At 41.5% G+C, this 19,673-nt stretch overlaps 1 protein-coding gene across 1 annotated transcript in view; it reads right to left on the bottom strand.

Moving 5' to 3' along the window:
- LOC122447237 (ATP-binding cassette sub-family C member 4-like) overlaps positions 1 to 19,673 on the bottom strand; it is a 118,114-nt gene that overhangs the window by 67,122 nt on the left and 31,319 nt on the right. Inside the window, 7 exon segments of the mRNA XM_043477773.1 lie at positions 2,059 to 2,250; positions 3,580 to 3,669; positions 6,324 to 6,428; positions 12,066 to 12,315; positions 14,096 to 14,221; positions 15,381 to 15,544; positions 16,623 to 16,712. Of these exon segments, the coding sequence (XP_043333708.1) occupies positions 2,059 to 2,250; positions 3,580 to 3,669; positions 6,324 to 6,428; positions 12,066 to 12,315; positions 14,096 to 14,221; positions 15,381 to 15,544; positions 16,623 to 16,712 (1,017 nt within the window).

The raw sequence follows: 19,673 nt of genomic DNA, 5'->3' as shown, positions 1-19,673 counted from the left end.
ACCCGACCCTGGCCTGGGTCTCTGGAGTCTGCTCTGGGCATCAGGGGCTGGATGTGATTAAAGAAAAGAGGAAATGCCTGATATCTGTTTACTCCACACCCCGCCTTACACCTTCATCTATCACCTGCTTTTTAAAAAATTCTTCCTTATAAATTTCCTCAACTGAGAGGCGGCACAGCATGGAGAGGACAAGCATGGAGTCTAGAGTCCTGCAGAAAGGGATCTGAATGAGCTGAGATGAGCTGTTTGATCCCCAAGCCTTAGTTTACCAACTATAACATGAGGATGTTAATGCTGAAGACACTGAGAAAGAATCAATAACTCATATACCCTCTTACACGTGTGCACACACAGGGGTGAAAGACAGAAAAATGATTTGCACATGGACTCTGAATAAATGGGAGCTACTGTTCTCACTGTTCCACCTTTGCTTCCCTCTTCTTTTCTTATACAGTCACTACACCACTTAATAAAAATCTAGCTCATTCCTGCTAACTTGACATTATTTCTGCAAACACAATCTCCCATTAATAAGAACCCAAGAGAAAGAAACAGAAGCCCATTAAAGGAGCAATTCTGTTTTAACCACATTATTGCAAAATGCTACTCACGTGATACAATCTATGATGTTCAAGCTGTGGTTCAAGCAAAATTAATATTTTCTATTTCCTCAGGAAGAGGGTTTTGGAGTCTTAACTCCTCACCTCTGAAAGACTGTCCTGGGCTTTTTCTCACAGTATAGAAGAATACTTGGATGTCCAGACTGGACTCAACAGACTCGAGGGGAACCCTTCATGGATTTTTATAACCCAGGAGAGTAACACTGTTTAATCAGTATTTACATTTTTCTTCCTTTTTGCCAAATTACGTTCTCCCCTCAAGTTCAGTTTTCATCATTCATTCACTAATTTCATCTAAATCCCAAGGTAGAGTTAAATGTTTCATTTTGTCATTTTCTGTGAAACTCAATGCCATTTCTGAAAACAATCTCTCCCCTAAGGAAAAGATGCAGTATTAAGAAGAAATGTTAAAGCATTCTATTTTCTTTAAATAAAAATGCAAGTCAAAACCAAGTGGAGAGGGAAACCTAGAGACTGAAAAGACTGAGGAGGCATGAGCCAAGGGTCAGTGGGGAGACCTAATGTGCAGGCTGACTCCAGCAACGCTGAAGGAGATTCCTCTGTGAGATGACTGCTGCTGCTGCTGCTAAGTCGCTTCAGTCGTGTCCGACTCTGTGCGACCCCATAGACGGCAGTCCACCAGGCTCCCCCGTCCCTGGGATTCTCCAAGCAAGAACACTGGAGTGGGTTGCCATTTCCTTCTCCAATGCATGAAAGTGAAAATGACTAAGGATGTGTAAACAGAGACTAGTAGGTTGATGACATTCAGGAATCTGGGTTATTTTTCAGGTGAAATAATGTGATTTTTTTTCCCCTAAAGGCTTTCCTATCTTTCAGAGAAAACTAATGATACATTTGCAAATGAACTTATCTGAGGTCTAGGATCTTCTCCAGGATACTCTGGGGTGGGGGTGGGGCTGGCAGAGGTGGAGATGCAGCTATACTGGCCACCAGCTGCTCCTGGCTGAAGCTGGGGGTGGGTACATGAGGATTCATTACACCATGCTCTCTATTTTTACAGTTTTGCAATTGTCCATTAAAAAAAGAAGTTAAAAGTGAACGAGGGAATTCCCTGGTGGTCCAGTGGTTGGGACTCTGCTCTCACTGCCAAGGTCCTGAGTTCAGTCCCTAGTCAGGGAACTAAGATTGCACAAGGCGTGTGGCACAGCCCTCCATGCCAAAAACAGTGAGTGAAATTTCACAAAATGAAACAACCACACTGACCCCCACCAAAGTTATTCTGTGGGTGTTGTTATCATATTAGGAATAAAACAGCAACACATATGCCTGCATATTCACCCAGAAGACCAGCATAAATATTAAGCAACAATCAAAGACCTTTCAAAATTAAAAAGAAAGTTCAACTAACTTTAGAGTTTAAACCAACATCATCACTATTTGAAATTTCAGTAAATGCAGCTCAAAAGTCATTATTTACCTTTTCCAAAGCACATGCCTTTATTACTTCTTTATATCGGTCTTCTTCATATTTCTTCCCAAATAAAATGTTACTCCTCACAGTTCCTGGAAACACCCAGGGCTGCTGAGAAACATACGCGATCCTCCCGTGGATGTTGACCTTCCCCTGTCTCGGGGGCAGCTCCCCCAGCAAAGCGCTTAACAGTGACGACTGAAACAGACAGCAACACACACATGTGAACAGGGTGCACTCAGGATGGAACACGCCCCGCAGCACGGCCGACCCCACCCTGGTGCTTGATACATGATAGAATCCTTTCCTTCAACAGGATAAAGTACTGCTCTGGTGATTGTGATAAAAAAATAAAAATAATACCATTGGTCAAGGTAAACTAAAGGTTGGTAAGGAATATGAATAGTATAACAATCTATGCTGCCTGAGTTTCCCCCAAATGAAGCACTCTACTCAGCAAAGACTAATTAAGAATATTAACATCTTTCTCTAGCAGAGCAGCCCCACAGGATGTGTAGTTCATATATCTGATGTTTAATGCAGTTGGTCCTACATCCAGGATATCCTTTATTTGACAAATACTTGTTCTTAAAAAGCTATGTGTAGAGAATTCCCCGGTGGTCCAGTGGCTGGGACTCTGAGCTCCCAGTGCAGGGGCTGGGGTTCAATCCCTGGTCAGGGAACTAGACCTCACATGCTGCAACTAAGATTTCATGCAGTCAAATAAACAAATATTATATTTTTTTAAAGTTATGTGTAAAGAATATATCCAAAGACAATGAACTAAAAGAACTCTGAAGTGGGTTGTGTCTGCAGAGCAAAAGTCCATCATAAAGGAAATCATCACCCTTTCGTGTACATATTCCACATTTAGATTTCTGTATGTTGTTGTACAAAACACGTGAGACTAAGTCAATGTGTAAATTTCAAATTTTTTACAAAACATAGATGTGTTGTGTCTGTGTCCACACATCAGAGTGCTCTTTGCCCTGGACTAAAATAACCTGCTTGTGTATCTGTCTCACTCCAGAACCTGGTTGCTCTGGAGCAGAGGCGTCGAACCCTGGCTCACGTCTGTACCTTTAGCTCCAGCACGTGGCCGCACATTCACTACACGTGCACTGACAGGACTGAGTCAAGTCACGTGAGGAAATGCTCAGAGGTTCCTGGAAGAGCCTGCACCACCTCCGGACTTCCTGGAGGGGCCACTGTGACAAAAAGAAATCCCCATTGTCTCCATCCATTCTGAAGAGCTGTCACATAAATAATTTCCTTCACTGAGATGTTCAATGCTTGACAAGTTGTTCTCAACTGGGCAACGTGAAGCACCAAGAAGGAAAACACAGTGTGCATTTATTCAGATTTCTTTGCCACGAAACCTTCTTGCAAAATGAATGTTCCATAGAACACACCTAGAGAAAACTGTTCTAGACACCCTGAATTCAAACTGTCACACTCAGCTCTGGGCTCCACTCTGAGAATATAACAGGGGCTGTTATCAAGCTGCCAAAAGGCATCAGAACGTACCTTTCCTGCACCCACAGGTCCGACCACAGCTAACAGTTCACCGGGCCTGACAGTAAAGGAAAGGGCTCGTAGGACTGGGGTTCCTGATTCCTGCAAATGAAAGTTACAAAACTGAACCCATTTCAATAAAGTAACACAAATTACTTCAAAAAGTGGGGAAAATACCATAAGAGTCATTAAAATGCTAACATAGCCCACATTTTTCTCATTTTAAGACATTGTGTTTTATAGGTCTTTTCATCCACTCCTATCTTTTTGGGAGTTGAAATAGCTTTAGTTGCCTTAGGAAGGCTTCTTTTACCAGATTTCCATATAGACTCAGGTGTAGACACCCACAGAATTTAAGGAGTTGAAATGACAAGGAACCTGCTTGAAATGCAAACTGAATGATGCACATAAGCTTATTAAAATAATGTACTTACTAGACTATTCAGTGTGGGAGGTTTTTGCCACTCACCTGTTCATAGCCACTCTAGTATCCTTGCCTGGAAATTCCATGGACAGAGGAGCCTGGCAGGCTACAGTCCATGGGATTACAAAGAGTCTGATACACTGAGCACACATGCAATCTTTGGTTTTAACGATCTCATTAATTTCCACAAGGTAGCGGCAGAAGTACATAGCACGCCTGGCCCTATACTAATAAACACTGTAATTTGAAATCTCCGTTAATCTCTCCACTTTCATTTGATAAAGAAAAAACTCTCAGTGACACTCAGCAAGAAGGGGACACTTTCCATAATAAAATCACTCTTGATAAATTAACTCTTGTAAATAATGGTCTAATTTCACAAGAGCTCTAATTTAACACCAATAACAACAAAAAAAATGGGGAATAAAAAAAATTATGACATTGTGAGTCAGAGGAATAAAGCCTCAGCTTTATACATGTTACATGCATTACCTGTCCAGGCTAAACAGGGACAATTAAGTACTTCTACTTTAAGGAAAACAAAAACATGAAAATGCATTTGACAGCACACAATCCAATATGAGGAAGAAGGACAATGTACTCATCATGCCAATCACAGGTCATACTCCTGGGAGGCTTGAGGGTATGTGTACTTCTTTATATATCCTAAGTGTTAAGAAAATTGTCAGTAACTGTTATGTTTAAAAACACATACAACAGTGGTTACATGTAATTAAGTAAAATGCCCAAAAGACTAAAAGCATAGAGTCTGTATAAAAAAGTCTAGATAATCTTCCAAATGAAAGATTTCTCTGTAAACAGCTGAACTGATAATAATACAATCACATACTGAAAAAAATAATTTCCATCACCAAAAAAAAGTTTCGGATTTTAGGAATGAAAAATCAGTAAGAAGCTAGATTTTAATATACGAGAAGCATTTGTTTAAACTTCTCCACTCCTTTCTTCGTGTTGACACTTGGGGTTCCCATTTTACTACTTTTCACTCAGGTATAACAACAAAACAATGAGCCACATACAATCATCATCCCTGTCACTTCCCCTCAAGGTTTGTCAAGACAGGACAGAGTGGCCCTCCCTGTCCAGGCTTCAGGCAGGCACTGCTCAGCCATGACCAGAAGGGGGCAGCACTCAGCAGCTCAGAGGCACTGGGTCCCCACCCCTCCTGGTTACCCAGGATCAGGGGACACTGACTCAACAAGGATCATCAGCTGAGCCCTGACTCTGTGCAGACACAGTTGGAAACCCCTGCTGCATGAGATTCGGAGGCTCACACAGGACTATTTATTTTAGAGCTTATTAAAGACTGAGACCAAGTCCCACCAGTTCATGAATGAGACCTGGGTCCCTGAGACCTCCCCCCACCTGGCTGTCTAGGCGAGCGGGTTACAGAGCTCGTGTTTGTCTCCTGCCTCCCAACCGAGCAGGGGCTTCGTTCAGACTCAGCTTCTCTCCAAAACCCCAATGTCTGTGCCCCTCTCCCTCCCGAGGGCTCTCACCCATGATCTAACCTACTTGGGATTCCCCCTCCTGTGGTGTGGGTTCAGTTTTCCTGACTAACTCACACTGACATAGGAGGGTGTGCACAGAGGACCATGGAACCAGATTGCAGGCGGGCATTTCAATTCTTGATAAAGGGGCTGCACTGGGGGTGCAACACTTGAGAGCAAATTCTGTTTTTCCTGTTTGCCTGAACATTATAAATAAACCAAGTGTTGGAACATTGCCAGTTCTCCATGTCAGCTTCCATATAGTGAAAGCTTTAAACAGAATCACTGGAGCTCATGATGACCACCTGCTGTCTCCTCCTGTCACTGGCTGCCACCAAAGTGGCCAGAAGCTTCTAGAAGCTTAGGATGGGGGAGCCCCCACCCTACCTCATAGCCAAGATCCAGATCACAGCCTCACTCAATGTGTAGTAAGATGGTCTGTGAACATCAGTACACAGAAAATGTACATTGATTCCCCAAAGGCTGTTGTCTTTATCAACTGGTTGTGTATTTGTTAGTTAACCCATATCATACTGCAGCATTTTGTATGTCCAATCCTGTAAATTCTAACATTACCAATGTATGTAATTTAAGTTCAAGATGTGCTAATACTTTAAAGCTCTGTTGAAAATGAGAGAGAGAACAACCTGTCAGATGTCTTAGGCTAATTTTACACTTAATCTCCAGTAGTTTTATAACATACTTTCAGTATATGAGCAAGTCACATTTTACACTATGTGTAAAACCTCAAAATTTTCTTATAAGTCTATGTCACAGTTGTCTTATTAGCAGTCACGATCTTGAGATGGAGGACTTGTTACCTCATCCCAAAAAGCAGTTAAATCTTGCACGTCCACAATTGTTTCACCATCTGATGGCAGCAGCTGATGGTCATGCTGTGGTATCTCTTTGAGTAACAGAAAGTCCTACAGAGAAAGGAAAAACAGACAGTTGAGTTTGCAGTATGAAAGCACAAACAAACACAACTGCTTTTCCTGGAATTTAAAACAAACTTTATACAGCCTACATATAATTTTTCCAACTGTACTTAAAGTGATGGTTTACATCAGAACACACTAAATAATATATAGAATAAAATATACAGTACATCATATATATAGCAATATAGTGAATACAGGATACATAGAGTATTTTATATATATATGTTTGTGTCTGTATATAATACACACACATATATACACACACATTATATATATGTGTGTGTGTGTGTGTGTGTATACATATGCATGCACGCTAAGTCACTTCAGTCGTGTCTGACTCTATGTGACTATGGACAGCAGCCCACCAGGCTCCTCTGTCCACAGGATTCTCTAGGCAAGAATACTGGAGTGGGTTGCCGTTTCCTTCCCCAATATATACATATACATATATATAATATGAAGAGTTTCAGGCCATGAGGAAAGTTGTAAGTTTCTCAATAAGTGGACTAGTTTCTCCTCAAGAAGAAAGTCTGGCTCCAAATTCCAACACATTTAGAACCTGCAGCCAGAGGGAACTCTGAGATGATAAAAAAATCTTAATGTTATCTGTAGGGACCTACATAGTCCCCTGATCAGGCCTCTAGCACTCCATACTCTGCAGGCTCAGACATTCTTGGTTCCTCAAATGCATGGATCCCCTTCTCACACACTAAAAGACTTCATCACATCACCTTCCCCAGGAAAAAGAAACATCAGTCTCCCACCTCTCCCAGCCCTACACACGGAATTCTCCAGGTAATTTCCTCAGCCTTCCCAAGAAACACGACCTTCAAAATTACACCAGTGACTGTGCCAATGCACTTCATGGCACTTCAGACTTTTCCTTCCAAGGACTAATGACACACAAGTGTGCGTCCACAGTGAGTTTCACTATTTGATTCTTTTTTAATCCCTCACTTGATAAAATATATATTCCAAGCAGGAAGGACTTCTCTGCATGTGCTTACCTGCCACTGTACATACTCATCTAGCCTGCTCCAGATTTCAGGTAGGTAGTACTCAGTTATTTTGTGAAGTGATGAAAGTGATGAAATAGGTGGATAAATTCCAAATTTACTCCCCCTTCCCTAAAAGGCTAGCATAAACTAAGACAGGGTTTTCCTCTCAAATTATTTTAATCTCACCAACATCCTGCTATATTTTATATTTGCTAAAATACCTGGTGACTTTGTGTGTTTCTTTCTACAACTAGGGCAATGTTTCCCAGGTTTAGCTTACTTTCAGATGCATGGAGCCTTGACTAAAGACACAGATACTTTGGGCCCCAGCAAAAACTAGTGAATCAGAAACACCAATATGTGATCACTTAGTTTTAAACGCATTCAGGGGATTCTGATGAGCTAGAGAAATAAAATCTTTTAAGCATCGTAGAAATTATATGGGCTGAATAAGAGTCTAATATGTAAAAGAAAAAAAATAGTTCAACAATTATTTCTACTCATCTTGGGACTATTTGTCATGCTAACACCAACCTTCTCACCATGCTTATTCTCAGCCATTAGTCCTGCCTTTACTGAAAGCAACTATTGCCTAAAAGACCTCTAAATTCCTAGACCATCATCCTGCCAGAAAATGTATGAACATGAGAGAAAATCTAGGTTTCTTGCTCAAATCAATGATGCTTAATCAGGACACAAAGCATCCTGACAAAACCCCAAGAAAATTCAAAGTTCTCAGCAGGTTATAATTTTAATGTTACGATACACATCTACATGGAAAGGAATTTCAAGCCTCAGACACGGTTCAGGTGCATTTTGGTGGAAAAGAAATAAAAAATCCTACTCAAATATTTGAGCACAATACTCTGAAAAACTCTGCAGGTCCCCTTTCATGCATTCCCTTTAAGTGCATCACATAATTGATTTCAGAATCAAAATTACCACTGTCTCTGCTGCAACCATGATTAATAGTTAGGCATCTACAGGAGCCCAGACATGATGGAGCTGGAAGGTCGCTTCAGTTGCACATTTTCTGAGCATCGGCTATTTGTGAGGAGTACAAAAATGAACAAGGCACTGTAGCTGCCTTTTAGATAAGTCTGGAGTTCAGGGAAGGAAAGAAATCCACAAATACATGGCTTAGTCAGGACAAAGTCACATCCAAGAGCACAAAGAAAGAGATGTAGGGCCACAGATGATGAAAGCCACATTTAATGAGAGATTCCGCACACCAGAATATACTCACAAGGCAATGCAAGAAACCAGGCTTTGGGCAGAATCCTAGTTCTGTCACTTATGAGAGATGAAAAGATGGGTGAACTATTCCATCTGTTATAGGACCTGTTTCCTTACCTGTGAAATGGGGACACTAATGCTTATCCCATTGAATTGCTGTCAGGATTCCATTTCTGTTGTCATTTTATTACAGTAAATTGAAGGTACATCATTGGTAACAACAGAAACAGCACTGTATAGGAGATAATCCAAAATATATTCATCTTTCTTACCTGAAATTTTATGCCTATTGATCAGTAACTCCATATTTCCCCTTTAGCTTTGACTCTGATCCTATGAATTTGATTATTTTTGATACCTCTTACAAGTGGAATCATATAGCATGTGCCCTTATACGACTAGCTTATTTCACTTATCATGTCTTTAGGTTTCACCCATGTTGTTGCTATTGCAGTTTCCTTTTTTCCTAACACCGAATAATATTCCGCTTTATGTGCACACTAACTTTTTACTCATTCACCCATCAGTGAACATTCAGGTAGTGTCCACATCTTGGCTATTATGAGTAGCTTTGCAATGAACATGGGAGTACAGATATCTTTTGAAAAGATCTCTCTTATTTCATTATATTTGGGAAAATACCCAGAACTGGAATTTTTGAATCATATGGTAGTTCTTTGGGCTTCCCAGGTGGCTCTAGTGGTAAAGAACCTGTCTGCCAATGAAGGAGGCAAAAGAGAAGCAGGTTCTATAGGTCTTAATGATCTGGATAACTGCAATAGTGTGATCACTCACCTAGAGCCAAGCATCCTACAGTGTGAAGTCAAGTGAGCCTTGGAAGCTTTACTATGACCAAAGCTAGTGGAGTGATGGAATTCTAGCTGAGCCACTTCAAATCCTAAAAGATGATGCTGTTAAAGTGCTGCACTCAATATGCCAGCAAATTTGGAAAACTCAGCAGTGGCCACAGGAGTGGAAAAGGTCAATTTTCATTCTGATCCCAAAGAAGTGAAAGTCGCTCAGTCATGTCTGACTCTTTGCAACTCCATGGACTATACAGTTCATGGAATTCTCTAGAATACAGTGGGTAGCCTTTCCCTTCTCCAGGGGATCTTTCCAACCAAGGGATCAAACCCAGGTCTCCTGTACCACAGGCAGATTCTTTACTAGCTGAGTCACCAGGGAAGCCTAATCCCAAAGAAAGGCAAGGTCAAAGAATGTTCAAACTACTGCACAATTGTGCTCATTCCACATGCTAGCAAAGTAATGTTCAAAATCCTTCAAGCTTCAGCAGTATGTGAACTGAGAACTTCCAGATGTACAAACTGGATTTAGAAAAGGTAGAGAAACCAGAGGTAAATTGCCAATATCTGTTGAATCATAGAAAGAGCAAGAGAATTCCAGAAAAACATAGACTTCTGTTTCACTGACTATTCTAAAGCCTTTGACTGTGTGAATCACAACAAACTGAAAAATTCTTAAAGAGATGGGAATACCAGACCACCTTAACTGCTTCCTGAGAAACCTATATGCAGGTCAAGAAGCAACAGTTAAAACCAGACATGGAACAATGAACTGGTTCAAAATTTGGAAAGGAGTACATCAAAGCCATATATTTCCACCTTGCTTATTTAAATTATATGCAGAGTACATTATGTGAAATGCTGGGTTGGATGAAGCACAACCTGGAATCAAGATTGCCAGGAGAAATATCAATAACCTCAGATAGGCAGATGACAGTGAAGAGGAACTAAAGAGCCTCTTGATAAAAGTGAAAGAGGAGAGTGAAAAAGTTGGCTTAAAACTCAACATTCAAAAAACTAAGATCATACCATCCAGTCCCATCACTTAATGGCAAATAGATGGGGAAACTGGAAGCAGTGAGAGACTTTACTTTTTGGGCTCCAAAATCACTGCAGATATGAAATTAAAAGACGTTTGCTCCTTGGAAGAAAAGCTATGACCAACCTAAACAGCTCATTAAAAAGCAGAGGCATCACTTTGCTGGCAAAGGTCCACATAGTCAAAGTTACGGTTTTTCCAGTAGTCATGTACGGATGAGGGTTGGACCATAAAGATGACTGAGCACCGAAGAACTGATGCTTTTGAACTGTGGTGCTGGAGAAGACTCTTGAAAGTCCCTTGGACAGCAAAGAGATCAAACCAGTAAATCCTAAAGGAAATCTACCCTGAATATTCATTGGAAGGATTGATGCTGAAGCTGAAGCTCCAATACTTTGGCCACCTGATACAAAGAGCTGACTCACTGGAAAAGACCCTGATGCTGGGAAAGATTGAGGGCAGGAGGAGAAGGAGGCAACAGAGGGTGAGATGGTTGGATGGCACCACTGACTCAGTGGACATAAATTTGAGCCTACTCTGGGAAAATGATAAACTCAGGCGACTAGAACTGAACCCACATGATTGATCTGTTTTATGGGTAATAGCTGTTTACAGTAGAGAAAGCTAATGATAAAAAAATCGGCTTTGATGACAAGACCCAAAAATAAAATATAATCACAACCAGAGTGATCTAACTTCACTAAAGAGCTATTAACAGCCCATCCATCACTGTAAGAAAGTAAGAACAAAACAAATTAGATTTTTTGTAAAGCCCAGACACTCAAACTCATGCCAAGGTCAGGTCACAGTGCCAATTTATCCTCATTTTAGACCTACTCATAAAGACATGAATAATTGAGCACCTACTGTGTGCCAAGTCTTTGTCTTGATGATGTAAATTATTTGCCCTTGGAAATTCAGAGACTCTTAGGAAAAGGAGACAGTGGGTATGATAAGAATCACAAATTTGAAAGGAAGAGGGCAGCTAGAGATAGGATTAAGCAGAAAGTGAAAAGGGAACAAGGATGAAAAGGCAGATCCAAAAGGCAAGCTCAGCAATCAAGAAAAGAAGCATCTATGGAGGAAAGAACACATTTTTAAACACAGAGAACTGAGTGAATCTGTGGCTACTATTCTTGCCCAGAGAACAAGGACCTCTCAGCAATCTCCTCCCCTCCCGGATCAGAGAAGAATCCTGTTCACACCCGGAATGTGCAGTCACTACCTCATTGTTCCAGTCAGAGTAGGAGATGCAATCTGTTTGCTGCTCCTGCTTTCAGACATTTTAATCACCCTTCAGTCACCACTGCACATCAAGAGCCTGTGCCACTGCTACTGCTGCCCATAAACCAGCAGGGATCTTATTAACATTTGTAATGTGCTCTATATAAGAAGAGAGGGGACTATGTATGACATTTTGGAAAGATTGCCAGCTTTGGCACTGAGAGTTAAATGTCACCAAACTGGCACACAGTGACACCAAATAAGATATTGTGCATAAAGTTCACCTACAACTAAAAAAAAAAAAAATTGCTTTTCATCAAACCTTGATTCTTTTGATGCTGACAACAGTCTCTGACACCTTCTCGATGGCCATGGGGAAGTAGAGGGTGCCTGTAAACCTCACAGTCTCGAACAGCATCACCACCAGAAACACTCGGCTGGCTGTGATCCGGTTGTCAAGGACAACCGCAATGATGAAGGTGATAAAAATCATGATTTTGCTGGCAGCAAAAAAAATTGCCAAATTCATTCCTCTAAGGTAGGAACTTTTCAGAATCTTGGAAATTTCATTCCTGGAAAAGAGTAGGAAATAGGTTTTAAAAAGAACACCAACATCAACCCATGGATTCAGTGCCCTGGGTGAGTGGCCCCTTTCTAGGCAGTGGACACAGATTCAGATAAACCATCCCTCACGTCAGGGAGACACTACACAGGGCACACCCGGGGGTCTGCCCTGACACCAGGACCACACACTGCATCACCACTTCACTCTTCCAACTAAAAGTGTCCTTAATGTCACACTTTTAAACATTTTGGGTCAATCAGATTGGATTTGAATATTCAGTCAACAAGCATTTGTAATCACAAGTCTTGTGCCAGGTACCTTGAGAAGGTCTAAGACAAATCCTGTCTCCCCAGGAGCTCCTGAACTTGTTGGGGGAGAGAATATGCAATCCCCAAATTGTGAGACACCAAGACATTAGACACAGGCAGCCAGCACAGCCCCCGAAGGAGTACAGAGCAGAGACGTGTAACCCAGGGCAGTGGAGTCAGGGCAAGTCACAGACACATGGAACCCGAGATGAGCTGGAGTCAGTCAGGGCTGGTGGAGGCCAGAGAAGAAGGGAGATGGGAGTGTATCCCCAGAAGAGGGAGGGGCCCCACAAAGGTGCACAGTGAGAGGTGACAGGGAGCAGCCAGAGAATTCCCAGCACCCTGGGCTCAAGTACGAACACTCATCAGATATTTAACTGAAAGATGAAACAAATTCTATAGACATAAAGCAAGTAAAAACCCAGTATTTTCAAGGAATGCTACTCAACAATAAAAGGAACCAGCTACTTATACATGAAACAACTTGGATGAGTCTCTAGGAAATTCTTCTTAGTGAATAAGATCAATCAAAAATGGTAACATTCTGTATGGTACTATTTAGATAACATTCTTTAAAAATGACAAAATTATAGAAATAGAGACCAGACTAGTGATTGACAGGGGTTAAGGATGTGATAGGGACAGAAGAGAAGTAGGTGTGCTATAGAAGGGCAACATGTGTAATCCTGGTCCTGATGAAAATATTTTGTATCTTCCCTGTATAGTTGTGTTAACATCCTGTTGCAATATTGCACTATAGTGTTTCTAGAAATTACCACTGAAGGAAGCTAAGCAGTGGATACATGGGAGGTCCCTGTACTATAAGCAACTGCATATGCATCTATGATTATCTAAAAATAAAAACAATTACAATTTAAAAAAAACCAATATTCCCATGGCTGTTTGGAATGAAAACTACTGATTCATAAAGTTGGGCCTGATCCAGTTATACCCAACCTTTATAATCTCCCCTTTGTACTACATTAACATAAATTACAGCTTTAGTTTAAATATCATCTCAAATACTAAAATTTTACAATTATTGCTTATAAGAAATATTATGAATTTCATTTCTGTATAAGTAAGAAGCATATATATCATATATATATATATATATATATATATATATATATATATATATTTTTTTTTTTTTCCCCCTTTAAGAACATAGTAAATGAGAAAATTCCCTGGTGGTTAGGACTCCACACTTTCATTGCCTAGGGCCTGAGTTCAATCCCTGGAACTAAGATTCCACAAGCCATCTGGTGTGGCTATATATATATACACATATATATGGTAAATGGGAGAGCAGGTTAAAATTATGTTCCCCCTATTCTACTTAACCCCACTGCCACATATGGGAGTGGTGTATAGTTAAGTTTACATTAATGTGAAAACTTGGTAAGGCTCCTACATTCATTCAGTAAAAATAGGAAATAAAAAAGCACAAAATGTGACTTGATATAAATAAAAACTTACCTTCTCAATCTGGTAATAAGGTCTATAAATGACTTTTCCCAAGCATACATTTTTATTGTTCTGATGCCAGTTATGACTTCACTCATGGTCTTGATCCTGTCGTCTGTGAGAGCTGCAGTCTTACTCCTGAGGGGACAGACGTGAGAGATGAACCTTAGTGATCACAGCCCAGCTTTCCATAGCAGCAGCAGGGGGCACAAGCAGAGAACAGGGATCCAATGATTCCCTACAGCTCTTTTGAGCTGAAAACACAGACAAATGTACAATTGGAGAAATGAAAAAAAAAAAAAGAGAGAGAGAGAGATTTCAATTAGAAATTCAAACATTCAGCCAAATTCAACACATAACTTGGAAAACTTGTAGTAATGTATAATAAAGTCCTGAAATGAAACAGATACAGACTGTCTGCTCAAGGAGGTCACAACTGGGCAAGGAAGGCAGAAAAGACCTTGACTCTAACAGGAAGACAGTGTCTGTACTGTAATAAAATAGGATTATAGTGCTGGGGGCAAATAAGATGGAACTGTTAATTCCACTGGGAAAGGAGAGCAAGAAAAGCTTCAGAGACCCGGTAGCATTAGAACAGGGCTTCAGAGGATAAGGAACATCTCTCCACAGCAAAGAGAGCAAAGGAAATTCCAAGCATAGAAAAATACACATACAGGCACCAACAAACAACCCTCAATGTACTTCAAACAACACAACATCTCCATCACCTGACTACCTAAACAATGACCCACCTCCAGCGCTCTGTGACCTGCTTCAGGTGTAACTCATTACCATTAGGCTCTTCATCACCAGCCACTTATCTATTACATATACTGCTGGGACTATGGGGCTTTATAAAGACATAATTGCCCTTGGGACACTGGATAATTAAAAACACTGAATTATAAACAAGACAAAAACATACATACCTGAAAATGGCTCTAACACAAACATAACAAAAATATATGTAGCTAGAAAAGGTCCTGTATATTATATAGAAGTATTAGTACCTCTAATAATGTTTAAATAACTTTGACATCAGTGAATTCTGCTTAAAGACACTATTTATTCAGTTACAATGTTGGGAAAAGTTGGCAAATGTCACTTTTCCCCTTAAAGGTCAGCCTTCAGCTTGAGGCTGGAACTTCTACTGGCTAAGTCTGAAGCATCTACAACACATGCAATGAAGAGACAAAAGAAGGCATTTTTTATTGTTGTTTTTGAATGAAAGCATCAAGCAGACTGTGGATGCTACCAGTTACACATCATCAATTTTTGAAATCAGTGTTTCTCTTACCGGAGTGATGAAAACAATTTCCCAAAGCAGCTTTGCACCAGCAGAAGAATAATGAGAACTGCCATCCCAACAAGACATGATATTCCTATTTCCATACAGAGCAGGGCCGTCACTGCAATAGCCTGTAGCGGCCCCACCCACAGGTAGTGCAAAAACGTCATTACCTTAAAAGAGAAAGACAAAGCCTTCTTAGGATGGTATGAAAACAAAACCAGTAAGGACCCATTACAGAAATAATATGCTTGGAAAGAATAGACAGGAACCTAAACGGGAATGATCTCAGTGGGTTTTAAATCTGCTGAAGCAGAAACTCAAGCATCTACCCCAGATGACGCTGCTCTGGGGCAGCACAGGGCTGGCTTCAGGGACATCCAGGGAGAACCAGACCAGCAGCTTGAAGGAAAATGTTGATTTTGTTGACACTACATATGAGCTCAGGGCTTCCCCAAACTCTCTGTCCCAAAATTCATCCCCCATCTCTCCCTAGCATCCCAGGAAAGCCTATTTTATGGTACCTACCACATTCTCCAATAACTACTTGTGTATTTATCTTCCTGACAGGCTGTAGCTTCTCCAGAAAAGGAATAGTATTCATCCCTGAAAGTGGGTAGGGGGATCTTACTTCATGTTTGATGAATGAATAATTTAAAGATAAGTGTCTAGTGCAATACAGATCTGAGCAACAGCTGCAACACCCTGGGTTACATGATCTACTCATAAGCTATGTGGATAAAAAGAGTGTGGTGAGATAGCAGAGAAGAGGTTGTGTCTGGCTGGGGACCACCCACTTGGCATTATTCCTCGTAGGCTCCCTATGCAGAAGGCACTGAACAGGGTGGGGGTGGGGGTGTAGTGGGAAACAATCCCTGACCACAGGCCTTCATCATCCAGAGGAGGAGGAAAACAGGTCAGGTAGCAACACCAACACCATGTGCCCAGAAGGTCCATGCCAGGAGGACCCCTAGGGAAACAAATTAAGCTGGGGAAGAACACTGCTGCCTATTACTGAAGTATGCCATAGATTATCTCAGAAAAAATTTTTTTTTTTTCTCTTCTATGGACAACACACATTATTACATCTAAGTTGCACACAGAGAAAATGAGAGTTGGATAAAGAGAACTCTTGTTTTAGATACTCAACAAATACTGTTGAAGAGCAAACACAGGTATCTGGCATCAACCATAAGCTAAACCCAGTGAGAAGGACTGAAAGTGGAAGAGGATCCCTCAGGGGCAGCTTACCTGATCAAATCTTTTCACATCGTTGGACAGCAGGTTGACTATCTGACCTGTGGTGGTCTTCCTCATGGCCAAGTTACTCAGGCGAAGTGCCTAAAATGAGAAAAAGATACTGAGCTGGACTCCTGTGGTGATAACAAGTCACTTTTCAGTTCAGTTCAGTCGTGCAGTCATGTCCAACTCTTCGTGACCCCATGAATTGCAGCACGCCAGGCCTCGCTGTCCATCACAAACTCCCGGAGTCTACTCAAACTCATGCCCATTGAATCAGTGATGCCATCCAGCCATCTCATCCTCTGTCGGCCCTTTCTCTTCCTGCCCCCAACCCCTCCCAGCATCAGGGTCTTTTCCAATCAGTCAACTCTTCACATGAGGTGGCCAAAGTATTGGATATTCAGCTTCAGCATCAGTCCATCCAATGAAAACCCAGGCCTGATCTCCTTTAGGATGGACTGGTTGGATCTCCTTGCAGTCCAAGGGACTCTCAAGAGTCTTCTTCAACACCACAGTTCAAAAGCATCAATTTTTCGGCACTCAGCTTTCCTCACAGTCCAAATCTCACATCCATACATGACCACTGGAAAAACCATAGCCTTGACCAGACGGACCTTTGTTGGCAAAGTAATGTCTCTGCTTTTTAATATGCTGTCTAGGTTGGTCATAACTTTCCTTCCAAGGAGTAAGTGTCTTTTAATTTCATGGCTGCAATCACCATCTGCAGTGATTTTGGAGCCCCCAAAAAATAAAGTCTGACACTGTTTCCATTGTCTCCCCATCTATTTCCCATGAAGTGATGGGATCAGATGCCATGATCATACTTTCCTGAATGTTAATCTTTAAGCCAACTTTTTCACTCTCCTCTTTCACTCTCATCAAGAGGCTTTTTAGTTCCTCTTCACTTTCTGCCATAAGGATAGTGTTGTCTGCATATCTGAGGTTATTGATATTTCTCCCAGCAATTTTGATTCCAGCTTGTGCTTCTTCCAGCCCAGGGTTTCTCATGATGTACTCTGAATATAAGTTAAATAAGCAGGGTGACAATATACAGCCTTGATGTACTCCTTTTCCTATTTGGAACCAGTCTGTTGTTCCATGTCCAGTTCTAACTGTTGCTTCCTGACCTGCATACAGGTGTCTCAAGAGACAGGTCAGATGGTCTGGTAATCCCATCTATTTCAGAATTTTCCACAGTTTATAGTGATCCACACAGTCAAAGGCTTTGGCATAGCCAATAAAGCAGAAATAGATCTTTTTTCCTGGAACTCTCTTGCTTTTTTGATGATCCAGCAGATGTTGGCAATTTGAGCTCTGGTTCCTCTGCCTTTTCTGAAACCAACTTGAATATCTGGAAGTTCACGGTTCATGTATTGCTGAAGCCTGGCTTGGAGACTTTTGAGCATTACTTTACTAGCGTGTGAGATGAGTGCAATTGTGCGGTAGTTTGAGCATTCCTTGGCATTGCCTTTCTTTGGGACTGGAATGAAAACTGCCCTTTTCCAGTCCTGTGGCCACTGCTGAGTTTTCCAAATTTGCTGCCCTATTGAGTGCAGCACTTTCACAGTGTCATCTTTCAGGATTTGAAATAGCTCAACTGGAATTCCATCACCTTCACTAGCTTTGTTCATAGTGATGCTTTTCTCAGGCCCACTTGACTTCACATTCCAGGATGTCTTGCTTTAGGTGGGTGATCACACCATCATGAATATCTGGGTCATGATGATCTTTTTTGTTCAGTTCTTCTGTGTATTCTTGCCACCTTTTCTTAATATCTTCTGCTTCTGTTAGGTCCATACCATTTCTGTTCTTTATTGAGCCCATCTTTGCATGAAATGTTCCCTTGGTAACTCTAATTATCTTGAAGTGATCTCTAGTGTTTCCCATTCTATTGTTTTCCTCTATTTCTTTGCATTGATCACTGAGGAAGACTTTTTTTTTTCTCCTTGCTATTCTTTGGAACTCTGCATTCAGATGGGAATATCTTTCCTTTTCTCCTTTGCTTTCTGCTTCTCTTCTTTTCACAGCTATTTGTAAGCGCAGCCGCGACAGACCGCCCAGAAGGGCGGACGAGAGGAGCGAGCTACCCCACAGCCCAAGGTCAGGGGAGGCGGCCAAGAGGAGCAACCCCACATCCAAGGAGCAGCTGCTGCAGGAGCGCAGGAGGGCCAAGAGGAGCTACTCCACGTTCAAGGTCAGGAGGGGTGGCCCTGAGGAGATACCCCTCATTCAAAGTAAGGAGCAGTGGCTGCACTTTGCTGGAGCAGCCATGAAGAGATACCCCACATCCAAGCTAAGAGAAACCCAGGTAAGATGGTAGGTGTTGCCAGAGGGCATCAGAAGGCAGACACACTGAAACCATAATCACAGTAAACCAGCCAATCTGATCACATGGGCCACAGCCTTGTCTAACTCAATGAAACTAAGCCATGCTGTGTGGGGCCACCCAAGATGGACGGGTCATGGTGGAGAGGTCTGACAGAATGTGGTCCACTGGAGAAGGGAATAGCAAACCACTTCAGTATTCTTGCCTTGAGAACCCCATGAACAGTATGAAAAGGCAAAAAGATATGACACTGAAAGATGAACTCCCCAGGTTGGTAGGTGCCAAATATGCTCCTGGAGATCAGTGGAGAAATAACTCCAGAAAGAATGAAGAGATGGAGTTAAAGCAAAAACAATACCCAGTTGTGGATGGGACTCGTGATAGAAGCAAGATCTGATGCTATAAAGAGCAATATTGCATAGGAACCTGGAATGTTAGGTCCATGAATCAAGGCAAATTGGAAGTGGTCAAACAGGAGATGGCAAGAGTGAATGTCAACCTTCTAGGAATCAGCAAACTAAGATGGACTGGAATGGGTGAATTTAACTCAGATGACCGTTATATCTACTACTGTGGGCAGGAATCCCTTAGAAGAAATGGCATAGCCATCATGGTCAACAAAAGAGTCCAAAATGTAGTACTTGGATGCAATCTCAAAAACGACAGAAAGATCTCTGTTCATTTCCAAGGCAAACCATTCAATATCACGGTAATCCAAGTCTATGCCCTAACCA

This window comes from Cervus canadensis, chromosome 9 (assembly GCF_019320065.1).
Source record: "Cervus canadensis isolate Bull #8, Minnesota chromosome 9, ASM1932006v1, whole genome shotgun sequence".
NCBI classification, from domain to species: Eukaryota; Metazoa; Chordata; class Mammalia; order Artiodactyla; family Cervidae; genus Cervus; species Cervus canadensis.
This window is presented reverse-complemented; position numbering and strand designations above follow the sequence as displayed.